The 12728-nt window shown below is 36.3% G+C and overlaps 1 protein-coding gene across 2 annotated transcripts; it reads left to right on the forward strand.

The window, feature by feature from the left end:
- Positions 1–589: 589 nt before the first annotated feature.
- Positions 590–4265, forward strand: LOC118528579 (endogenous retrovirus group K member 13-1 Env polyprotein-like). Of its 2 annotated transcripts, XM_078058729.1 has the most exons (3): positions 590–1086; positions 2383–2511; positions 2710–4265. In XM_078058729.1, exons 2-3 carry the CDS (start codon positions 2417–2419, stop codon positions 3773–3775), a joined length of 1161 nt encoding a protein of 386 aa, XP_077914855.1. In that variant the 5' UTR covers positions 590–1086; positions 2383–2416; the 3' UTR covers positions 3776–4265. The 2 variants fall into 2 exon arrangements, with proteins under 2 accessions (XP_077914855.1, XP_035936919.2); XM_036081026.2 differs by lacking the exon at positions 2383–2511.
- The last annotated feature ends 8463 nt before the right edge of the window (positions 4266–12728 follow it).

Below are 12728 nucleotides of genomic sequence, written 5' to 3' on the forward strand. Positions count from 1 at the left end.
CTCTCACCACTGTTATTTAACGTAGTACTGAAAGTCTTAGCCTCAGCAATCAGACAACAGAAAGAAATAAAAGGCATCCAAATTGGCAAAGAAGGGACACCTGGGTGGCTCAGTCGTTAAGCGTCTGCCTTTGGCTCAGGGCATGATCCCAGGTCCTGGGATCAAGCCCCGCATCGGGCTCCCTGCTCAGTGGGAAGCCTGCTTCTCCCTCTCCCACTCCCCCTGCTTGTGTTCCCTCTCTCGCTGTCTCTCTCTGTCAAATAAATAAATAAAATCTTCAAATTGGCAAAGAAGAAGTCAAACTTTAAACCTCTTGCAGATTACATGATGCTCTATATAGGAAACCCAAAAGACTCCACCCAAAACTGCTAGAACTGAAACATGAGTTCGGTAAAGTTGCATGATGCAAAATCAATATACAGAAATCAGTTTCATTTCTATACACCAATAATGAAGCAGCAGAAAGAGAAATCAAGGAATCAATCCCAGTTACAATTACACCAAAAACAGTAAGATATGTAGGAATAAACCTAACCAAAGAGGTGAAAGTCCTGTACTTTGTTGAGATGGTATAGGCTTGTAAGCCCCATGTAACCAAGGTCATTTGAGGACTGCAGTGAGATTAAGGACAACCAGGCAGGCCTGGATCAGGAGGAGAAAATGTTCTCTTCCCCTTATCTCACGTTGCAAGTTCTGAATGCCTGGATCTGCAGGAAGTGGCTCTTGCCTATATTAGAAGTATTCTTTTATAAGAACGTGCTGTTCCCAGAGGAAGGGTGGCCGAGATAGTTCCGCGCTTCGGCAAACAAAAAACAGGATATAGTTTGTTCTTATATCTTGCGTGTCTTTCTTCAAGGATGTTGGCATGATCTTATTATCAGCTAAAAGTACACATTGTCATGCTTATCTGTTCGCTGCAAGTATATAGCTGTGTGGGAAATAAACGACAGCATGCAGTTGCAAGTGCTGCCTTTGCTCTGCATCCCCTGTGTCCTGGTTCTTTCACAACCCTTACCCAGGGACCCCAACGCACTAGACGTTGACAATTGGCGCCTGAACAGGGACCCTGAAGGACGTTCAGGAAGGGTGAGTATTTTGAATAATAATACAGGGTTATGGGACAAGGAACTTCTACTCCTTATGTTCGAATGCTGAAGCATTCACTTGCTGTCTATGGTATTACTGTCGCCTCTACTGATATTGAGATGTGTCTGAAAGTAGTTAGAGAATGGAATCCTTGGTTTCCCGAGGAGGGTACCTTGGACATGGATAATTGGCGGCGAGTCCGACATAATGTCGAAAAAGCAATGAGACAGGGAGAAAAGATTCCCGTGCGGTTTTGGTCCATTTGGTCGATTATATTCACAGTGCTTAAAGCAATGGAGGATGACCGCATGGTTGAAAATTTCCAGAAGGAAATGGCTCCTTCTATACAAGACCTTCCCCTTGATACAGACGAGAAAAGGGAAGTAGAGAAGGATACCTTTAAGCTTGCACTGTCTCGTGAACCTAGTGAGTGTGATAACGACGAATCAAAAACGAAAGTAAAGTCGGATCCCGAGACCGAGCACTTGTGGAAGGTTTTTCAGCGGGTCATGACTATGGCGGGGGAGTCTAAGAAACCTTCTAAGAAGCCCTCCGCTCCGCCTCTGTCGCCCGCGCTAGCTTACTCTCCTAAAAATCCTTTTCTTTCTGCTGCCTTGGCTGAGCTTGATGCATTACGGGATAGTGATGATGAGAGTGAGGCTGATAAATCTGTCTTTGCCTTTCCTGTTATTAGGCCTCCCCCGGTCCAGGGAGTAGCACAAGCACCATATTATGAAGGTATTGGAATAGAGGATATTGGTCGCTTGAAGAAGGCAGTGTCTTTATATGGACCACAATCACATTATGTCAAAGAGCTAGTTAATGGCTTAGCTCGACATTATAATAATTTCTCTCCTGAAGATTGGAGGGTCCTTTGTAGAGCCCTCCTGAAAGAACCTGAATATCTGCAGTGGCAGATGTGGTTCTCCGAGCTTTGTATGGATCGAGCTCGTCAGAACGCTCTGAATCCCAACTCCCCAAGGACAGGTCATTGTGGAACGTGCACACAGTACTTTAAAATTGCAAATTAAAAAATTAAAAAGGAGGAAAAAGGACCATATATTATCATCACTCAATCTAATGCACGTTCTATTTTGTTACAAGCATTGTTTACACTGAATTTCTTGAATCTTCCGCAGGGAGATATTCTTTCTAGAGCAGAAAAGCAGTTCATAGAGGGAGAGGCGGCTCCTCTTCCGCTAAATGAATATATATGGTTTAAGCCGGTCGCAGATGCAGAATGGCAACCGGGGCTATTACTTTGTAGAGGGAAGGGTTATGCTTATGTCTCCACAGAGGATGGACGCACCTGTTCCTGGCTCCCGGCGAGATGGATCCGGTCGAGGACCAATTCGAACGGCACCATATCCCGTCAGACGACAGATGGGGAATCCGGGACAGGATGAGCTTCCGCTGCAAGCCATGGCACACTTGAGTTTGGGAGGACGGCGTCGCCGCCGACAGACATTTGCTACTGCTTTGCAGACTTGGGGACAAATTAAAAAGCTCAGTGGGGAGGGGCAAAAACTCTTACAGCGGACAGGGAAGGCTTGCACACCTGAGAATTTATTTCTGGCCATGTGTGCCTTACTTACTGTATCATCTTCTGCCGAGGCGACAAATGATGCCACCGCGGAGCCGATGGAATGAGTCAGTGGTGAATCATCGATTGATGGCCTGGGGAGATGGCGGCATCGCAGACCCTCGTATATCACATCAAAAATTTCCTGATCATGTTCAAACACACTTATGGAAAGTTGCAGCTGCGCTTAAGACTGTCAGACTTTACAATGGAACCTTTTCCGGCACAGCAAATTCTGCGTCGACTTATAATTTCACCATTTTTAAAGAAATGAATGTGACTGCATGTGTACCTTTACCGTATTTACTTTTGATAGGAAATTTTAGCTTTGATGATGGAATTAGTTGTATTGAATGCCGATTGTATTCTTGCATCAACAGTTCCATAGAGTTTAAACCAGGGTATTCTCTTATGATTTTGCAACAGCGTTCTCACATTTGGCTTCCGGTAAACTTAGAACGACTATGGGCTCAAAATCCCGTAGATACCTTAGTTCTAGAGTTTTTCAAAAAGATACTAAGACGCACCAAGCGTCTTGTTGGCATTGTTGTGGCGGTCATTCTAAGTTTAATTACAGTCACCACGTTAGCAGCCGTGTCAGGTGTAGCATTACATACTTCATTACAAACTAAACATTTTGTGGAAAATTGGCACCGCGACTCTCGGGATCTTTGGCTTTCCCAAACTATGATTGATACTCGCTTACAAACACAAATAGATGTCCTTAGACAGACTGTAAGCTGGCTAGGGAAGAAAATCTTGACGCTAGAAAGACAGATTTGGCTGCGTTGCGATTGGAATTCCACGACCTTTTGTGTTACCAATTTAAGATATAATGAGTCCCAACATGATTGGAGCATCATCCAAAAATACTTAGAGGGTAACTCGTCAGTAACGGACATGATCAACAATCTACATACAAATATTCAGGAAATATTTGGTAAGCCATTTGAGACTGAAGATGCTGCCACATTGGCCGATTTATTTCTTAAACAACTTGAGGGACTTGATCCAAAAGGTATTATTCAAAGTTTGGGGCATACTGCGGGAGGAATGGGGTTTGTATTACTGATTGTTATTTTATGCTGCTACATTTTTGCTATGTAAAGCCATCCCAGAAGTCTATGGCCACCCTCTGGAAGGCATTTTTATTAAAACAAAGAAAAAAGGAAGAAATTGAGATGGTATAGGCTTGTAAGCCCCTTGTAACCAAGGTCATTTGAGGACTGTAGTGAGATTAAGGACAACCAGGCAGGCCTGGATCAGGAGGAGAAAATGTTCTCTTCCCCTTATCTCACGTTGCAAGTTCTGAATGCCTGGATCTGCAGGAAGTGGCTCTTGCCTATATTAGAAGTATTCTTTTATAAGAACGTGCTGTTCCCAGAGGAAGGGTGGCTGAGATAGTTCCGCGCTTCGGCAAACAAAAAACAGGATATAGTTTGTTCTTATATCTTGCGTGTCTTTCTTCAAGGATGTTGGCATGATCTTATTATCAGCTAAAAGTACACATTGTCATGCTTATCTGTTCGCTGCAAGTATATAGCTGTGTGGGAAATAAACGACAGCATGCAGTTGCAAGTGCTGCCTTTGCTCTGCATCCCCTGTGTCCTGGTTCTTTCACAACCCTTACCCAGGGACCCCAACGCACTAGACATTGACACTTTGTAAACTATAAAACACTGATGAAAGAAATTGAAGATGACACAAATCAATAGAAAGACATTCCATGTCCATGCATTGGAAGAACAAATGTTGTTAAAATGTATGTACCACCCAAAGCAATCTAAACATTTAATGCAATCCCTATCAAAATACCACCATCATTTTTCACAGAGCTAGAATAAGCAGTCCTAAAATTTGAACGGAACCACTGAAGACCCCAAATAGCCAAAGCAATCTTGAAAAAGAAAAACAAAGCTGGAAGCATCACAATTTCAGACTTCAAGTTATATTACAAAGCTGTAGTGATCAAGAAAGTATGGTTCTGGCACAAAAAACAGACATATCATCAATAGAACAGAATGGAAAATCCAGACATGAACCCACAACTATATGGTCAATTTATCTTTGACAAAGTAGGAAAGAATACCCAATAGAAAAAAGACAGTTTCTTCAACAAATGGTGCTGGGAAAACTGGACAGCAACATGCAAAAGAATGAAATCTGACCATATTTTTACACCATACACAAAAATAAATTCAAAATGGATGAAAGACTTAAAAGTGAGACATGAAACAATAAAAGTGCTATAAGAGAACACGGCCAGAAACCTCTTCGACATTGGCCGTAGCAATTTCTTTCTAGATATGTCTCCTGAGACAAGGGAAACAATATGTGTGTTTATATATATCAAAGATTTGAATGTATTAAAGATTTGAATATAAGACCTAAAACCATAGGTAGAAGAAAACAGGCAGTAAGCTCTTTTAAATCAGTCTTAGAAATATTTTTCTGAATCTGTCTCCTCACGCAAAGACAACAAAAACAAAAATAAACAAATAGGACTACATCAAACTAAAGAATTTGCACAGTGAAAGAAACCATCAATGAAGTAAAAGGCAACCTACTGAATGGGAGAAGGTATTTGCAAATGATATAATGAATAAGGGGTTAACATTCAAAATATTTAAAGAATTCATACAACTCAATATCAAAAAAAAAATAACATAAACAATCCAGTTTAAAAAACAGGCAGAGGATCTGAATGGATTTTTTTTTTTTTGAAGACACAAATGGCCAATAGGCAAATAAAAAGATTCTCATTACCACTAACCATCAGAGAAGTGCAAATCAAAACCACAATGGGATATCACCTCACACCTGTAGAATAGTTATTATAAAAAAAACAAGAAATAACAACTGTTGGCAAGGATGTTCTTAAAAAATTGGAAATAGAACTACCATACAACCCAGCAATTCAACTTCTAGATATTTATCTGAAATAAACAAATAAACAAAACCCAGTAATTTGAGAAGACATATGCACCCCTATGTTCATCACAGCATTATTTACAATAGTCAGGGTATAGAAACAACCTAAATGTACATCAATAGATGAATGGATAAAGAAGATGTAATATAGATTTAGATATATAATGTGTAATATATAATGGGATATTACTCACCCATAGAAAAGAATAAGATCTTGCAATTTGTGACACTATAGATGGACCTTGAAGGTATTATTCTAAATGAAATAAATCTGTCAGAGAAAGACAAATGCCATTTAATTTCACTCATATGTGCCATCTAAAAAACAAAACAAGTGGCGCCTGGGTGTTTCAGTCAGTTAGGCACCTACCTTTGGCTCAGGTCATGATCCCAGGGTCCTAGGATTGAGCCCCCCGTCAGGCTCCCTGTTCAGCTGGGAGTCTGCTTCTCTCTGCCCTTCCCCCTACTGTGTGCACTCTCCCTCTCTCTCTTTCTCTCTCTCTCTCTCAAATAAATAAATAAATAAATAAATAAATAAAATCTTTAAAAAAACAAAGCAAAACAAAACAAATTAACAGATAAAACAAAACAAACAGACTCATAAGTACAGAGAACAAACTGACAACTGCCAGAGGTAAGGGAAGTGGGAGCATGGGCAAAATGGGTAAAAGGAATTAAAAGGTACAATTTTCTAAATGTAACATAAAACAAGCCAAAGAATGACATGAGTCACCAGAATAGGTAAGGGGCCAGGAAGATTTTCTTCTAGTCTTCGGAGACCATATGGCCCTGCTGACACCTTGATTTTGGACTTCTGGCTTCCAGAACTGTGGGAGAATACATTCCTGTTGTTTGAGCCCCCAAGTCTGTGGTAATTATTATAATAACCTCATAAAATGAATCCACAATAGTTTATTGTTAGTGTATAGAAATTCAAATGATTTTTATAATAAGTTAGTATACTATAACCTTGCTCAATTTACTTAGAAATTCTAGTAGTTTTAAAAATGAAATATTTAAGATTTTTACATAAACCATTCTGTCATATATGCATAAAGACAGATTTAAACAAAGTGTGGTACATCCCTAGCATGTAATCCTAATCAGTAATAGAAAACTTTTGATAACAGAGCAACCTGAATACATCTCTAGAGAATTACGCTGAGTGAAAAATACCAATCCTAAAAAGTTAAATAATGTATGATTTTATTTATTTAAGATAGTGAAGTGACAAAAGTATAGAAATGGAGAACAGGTTAGTGATCAACAGAGGTTAAAGAAGGGGAATGGGTAGAAGGGAAGTAGGTGTGACTATGAAAGCAAAATATGAGGAATCTTTGTGGTGGTAGAAATGTTCCGTAAATTTACTGTATTAACAACAATACCCTGGTTGTGGTATTCTGCTATAGTATTGAAAAATGTTACTCACTTGTAGAAACCAGATGAAGGGTACAAGAATCCTTCTTGTATTATTTCTTACCAAACATGTAAATCTATAATTATTTCAAAATAAAAATTTAATTAAAAAAATAGTTCATTTAGGGGCGCCTGGGTGGCTCAGTTGGTTAAGCGACTGCCTTCGGCTCAGGTCATGATCCTGGAGTCCCTGGATCGAGTCCCACATCGGGCTCCCTGCTCAGCAGGGAGTCTGCTTCTCCCTCTGACCCTCCTCCCTCTCATGCTCTCTGTCTCTCATTCTCTCTCTCTCAAATAAATAAATAAAATCTTTAAAAAAAAAAAAAAAAAAAAAATAGTTCATTTAAATCTCGTACCTTTCTTGATCTTGTTTTTTACTTTATTTCTACATATATGATAGACTCTTTAATGCATTGTTATTAATTTTGCCTTATGTACTCAAGTCTTTTTAGAACATAATATATGTTATCATATTAAAGAGATATATATTTACTGACTAAGACAGTCATCTATGGATGAATCTTAATTTATATCTGACCTCTATCATACTAATTGTACTAATACCACTCTAACTTAATTACAATATGTAATTATAACAATTCTTGACATTTAATGGAGAGGTGTCCCCACCTAGTTTTTTCTTAAAGTGGTTCTGGCTATTCTTGTTCTTTTGAATTTCATTTAAATTTCATCAGTTTCAAGATCTCTACAATGTTACATAAGTCTACCAGAATTGATTTGAATCTAAAGATCTATTCGACGAGAATTGTCCTCTTGAAAATACTGAGTCCTCAAAACTACATATATTGTATTTATATTTAAAATATAAAAGAAGTTCCATATTTACCTTTAGAAAGAATGTGATATAGTTGGAATAGTACAGCATCTGGCCATTTTAGATTGGCTTCATTCACTTAGTAATATGCACTTAAGTTTCTTCCATATCTTTCTATGGCTTGATAGTTTGTTTCCTTTTAGTTCTGACTGTCTGGATGTACCACAATTTATCCATTTTCTTAATGAAGGACATCTTTGTTGCTTCCGGGTTTTAGCAATTATAAATAAAATGCTATAAACATCCATGTGCAGGTTTTTGTGTGAACATAACTTTTCAGTTCTTTGAGGTAAATACCCAGGATCATGCTTAATGGATCATATAGTAAGAGTATGTTTAGATAAATAAGAGTTTTATAGGAAACCACCAAACTCTTCCCAAGTGGCTGTGACTTTTTGCATTCCTACTAGCAATTAATGAGAGCTTCTGTTGCTCCATATCCTCAATAGAACTGGTATTGTTAGAGTTCCAGGATGTGGTGGTATCTTACTGATTTAATTTGCATTTTCCTGATAACATATGATGTGTAGTGTCTTTTCATTAGCTTATTTGTTATCTACATATCTTATTTGGTGAGGTCTCTGTTAAGGTCTTTGGCCTATTTTTTTAATCTCTTTTTGTTTTCTTACTGTGTTTTAAGAGGTCTATGTATATTTTGGATACCGTCCTTTATCAGATGTATGTTTTGCAAATATTTTCTCCTAGTCTGAGTGTAATTAGGAAGAGAAACTTAGAAAAGTTGCTGGGTTCTAGCAATACTTGCTCTAGAATAAATTAAACTATACACATAATTTTATGCAATTCTCTGTATGTTTCATATATTCTAACATTTTAATATAGGCTTTGTTCTTGATTCTGAAAAACAAACAAAAATTATATCCAAAGTCTATTTTTTCATTATTCTCAGAGTTGTTTTGAATCTTCCCCAAATCTACGGCTTTGTATATATTTGCTTATTTATATACTATAACTAATTTCAGAGTTAAGTAATGTTATTTCTATTCTAATCAGAAGAGTCTAGGCCCAGTGGATTGGTAAATATTATATACACATTGAGCAAGTTTATAGTGAAATTGAAACTCTAACACAGTATACCTTTCTCTAAGACTTGTATAATTTATCCAAACCTTTTTATTATTCTCAGACATATATGCCATATATCATTTTATTTGAACATTGAAAGGAATTTAAATACCTAAAATTAAATCATTTAATTCTGGGAAATAAGGCATAAAAGTAGAACTATGTCCTGAGAGAATAAAGCTGAATGAGTGTCATTAAGTCAAAAAATGTAACAGAATGTTATAATGGTAGTTTAAAAATTATGAAAAGTGTCACTGCATTCAAAATAGACATGAACAATCTAAGTCTGTATGAACTCATAAGAACAAAGGGTAAAGAAAAATATAAATTATGACGACAAAGAAAACTGTTTTGAATATTTTACACAAACGTTTATTTTTTGCTCTTACCATTGATAACAATTCAGGCTCCCAATTTTACTTAATTGAACACATCAAATCCAGTCAGGAAATATTGCTTAGACTGAAAACCTATAGCCTAAATATTTTGAGGCCACATATCAGTGCCAGTCTTAAATAACAAGTGCTAAAGTACAAATCAGAACCTAAAAGCTATTTAGAGACATATGCCAAGACCAACTGAGAAATTTTAATCAAGGACTACTCAGGAATTTTGAGGCCAGAACCTATTCCTGCCTTTTCTGTCTGGCCCTTATGGGTACCACTCACAACTCAAGAATCTTTGTTAACAATAGCTTTCCTATTTTCACCCCACAATTGTCATGCTTCCTTATCTATTTCTCATCATTGCCACATATCATCTCTCATCTTATTATTTCCGATGTGTCTTACTGATCACTCATTTCCTTTTTTTTTTTAATCTGGAATTTAAAAATATATACAATTGTGGTTAAATACACATTAAATAAAATGTAGTATTTTTAAGTATGCAGTTCAGTATTAAGTATATTCACCTTGTTGTACAATCAATCTCTGGGACATTTTCACCTTGCAAAACTGGAACTCTGCACCCATTAAACTTGGCTTCCTATTTTTCCCTTCTCCTCAACTCCTGAATAGTATCCCATTGTATGTATAGACCACATTTTGTTTATTTATTCATCTGTTGATGGATTCTTGGGATCTCCCATCTTTTGGCTATTATGAATAAAACTGCCATAAACGTGAGTGTCCCGATATCTCTCTGAGACCCTACTTTCAATCCTTTTAGATACACCCATAAGTGGAGCTGCTCTATCATATATATAATTATATTTTTAATTTTTTGAGGAATCACCATACTGTTTTCCATAGTGGCTACACACGTTTAGATTTCCATCAAAAGTGCCCAAAGATCACATTGTAAACATGTAATCATAAAATTTTGTCTGTGTCCCTTTAAAAATATTGCTTTAGGGGTGCCTGGGTGGCTTAGTCGGTTAAGTGTCTGCCTTTGGTTCAGGTCATGATCTCAGGGTCCTGGGATCAAGCCCCATGTCGGGCTCTCTGCACAGTAGAGAGTCAGCTTCTGTCTCTCTCAAATAAATAAATAAGTCCTTTAAAAAATACTGCTTTATTAGTCACTTGAGTTGATCATCATTCTTGTTGCTAGTACCTTACTGAAAATAACATTCTCCCAAATCCTTGCCACTGGGCTTCAGAGAATTTTTTTTTCTCTCTCCTTATACTTATTTTCTTAAGAATTTTGGTACTTGGATCACAATATTCCTCTTCTCTACAACCCCTGCCATTATTTAAGTTACCTTAAATATCCATACCTCTGTATGGATCATGCAAGATACAGTTATTACATCTTGGTCCCAACAGTCTTGACCTTATTCTAGTGTGTGTGTGTGTGTGTGTGTGTGTGTGTGTGTGTGTGAAACTCTGTAGGAAAAAATCTGAAATTCAAATGACACAATAACTTAGTTAATAAGATTAGTCTACTCAAATGAAATATCTTTCTTTGATCAGTTTCAAAATTGTGTTTAGAAATTTTCCTGGTAATAAAAGGTGGGATTATTTAATGCTGAAAGTAAAGATTATCTCACTTGATTCTTTTCTGGCATGTACAAAGGAAAAACCCATATAAACCAGCTTAGATAAGTGTTCTTTGCACTTCCAGTTTATATCCCCTTTAAGACACACTTCAGTTATCCCCTTCTATAATTAACCTGTAACAGAACTATTCTTAATTAAAGTTTATATCCTCAGAAGAAAACCAAGTTTGCCATGGACATTAGGTGTCTGGTAATATGTATTTTTAAGCCAATTAATGCATTTTTAACCCACATTTTGGATTCTATTAGTCTCTTGAATTCCAAGATTTAGTTCTTAGTCTCTGTGCTTATATTTTGACATAAAAATATTTTCTCAACTTTTTGTTAAATATAGCAGAAAAAAAGAAACTCTATATTACTCATATTTCTTTCAAAAAGTCATTTAAAAAAAAACAAAACTATTTTTGCCTCAGTGCAAAAACTGCATCCTGAAGAAGAGTACCCCAAACCAGCAAAATGTTATCTTTGAATCAGTGCTTTACTTAAAAAGCACATGCCTCTGTGATAAGGCACATGGTAGAATTATGTGAATTGTGTGCTCAATACCCCATAGTAGTACCTACTTTGCCATTATGTTGTGGGATTTATTTGTGCTTGGATAAGATTATATATACTTGGATGTGAAACTGGTAGAAGCTATGTAGGAGGGCAAGGCCAGCATATACCTAGAAGGTAGAGATTCAGCAATATTGGGGCCCCAGATAGTCACCAAGCAGGATATGAGATAATAATCCAGAAGGAAGAAAGCAAGAACATTTTCTATCTTAGGAAAATAGAGTTTTTCGTAGGACCAACATGAAATAGAACTATAGCATCTATTTGATGGGAAAAAATGATAAATCAAAAAATTATCTAAATGTGATTAAAATTTGGGTTGCTGATATGCTTATATATTGGTACAATCCCTTTGGAAAAGAGTCTAGCATTATATTGATGTTAGCTATCATATATACTTTGGCATAAAAACTCCATTCTTAGTATGTATGAACCTAACAAATTTCTTGAATACATATAGTTGAAGGCCTGTACACATATATTCACAGAAGCACTGTTTGATCTGGCAAAAACTTGAAAACAATTCAAATACATTTAAAGTATAATGGATAAATACTGGTATAGTCATGCATTGAAATATTGTACAAAAGTAATTAAGTTATAAACAATGAAAATAATAATCTTAGTGATAATATGACTGAATAGATGGGTCCCAGAAAAATGTAAACTCCATCTTAAACTTTTATAAAGTAAAAATAAATAAAGAAAAAAGAAAAAAAAAAAGCAGGAAACATTTTTCTTATGACCAAACATAAGATAACAAAGTAAAAGATGGAAAAAAAATATGTCTTGAAAGCAATAATCATAAGTAACCTGGAATAATTATACTGAAAACAGCCACACAAATTGATTTTAAAGTGAACAAATGTTAGATAAATAAAGAGGCAAATGTAATAAGTATCAGCTAATGAGATAGGTATAGCAATTACAAACATGAATGCACCTAACAACACAGATCCAAAACACATGAAACAAAAGAGACAGAGATCAAAGAAAAATTAGACACTTTAGAATTAGTAGTTGGAAACTTCAGTACCCTACTGTTAATACTGAATAGAATAACTAGGCAAAAGATCAACAAAGAAATAAAACACTTGCACAACATTGCAAATTAACTAGACCTAATGAACATCTACAGAATACCTAACGACAGAATAGTATACACTCTTCTCAAGTGCACAGGAAACATTCTTGAAGATATACTATATACTAGATCATAAAACAAGCCTCAGAAAATTTAG

Source organism: Halichoerus grypus, chromosome 11 (assembly GCF_964656455.1).
Source record: "Halichoerus grypus chromosome 11, mHalGry1.hap1.1, whole genome shotgun sequence".
Lineage (NCBI taxonomy): Eukaryota > Metazoa > Chordata > Mammalia > Carnivora > Phocidae > Halichoerus > Halichoerus grypus.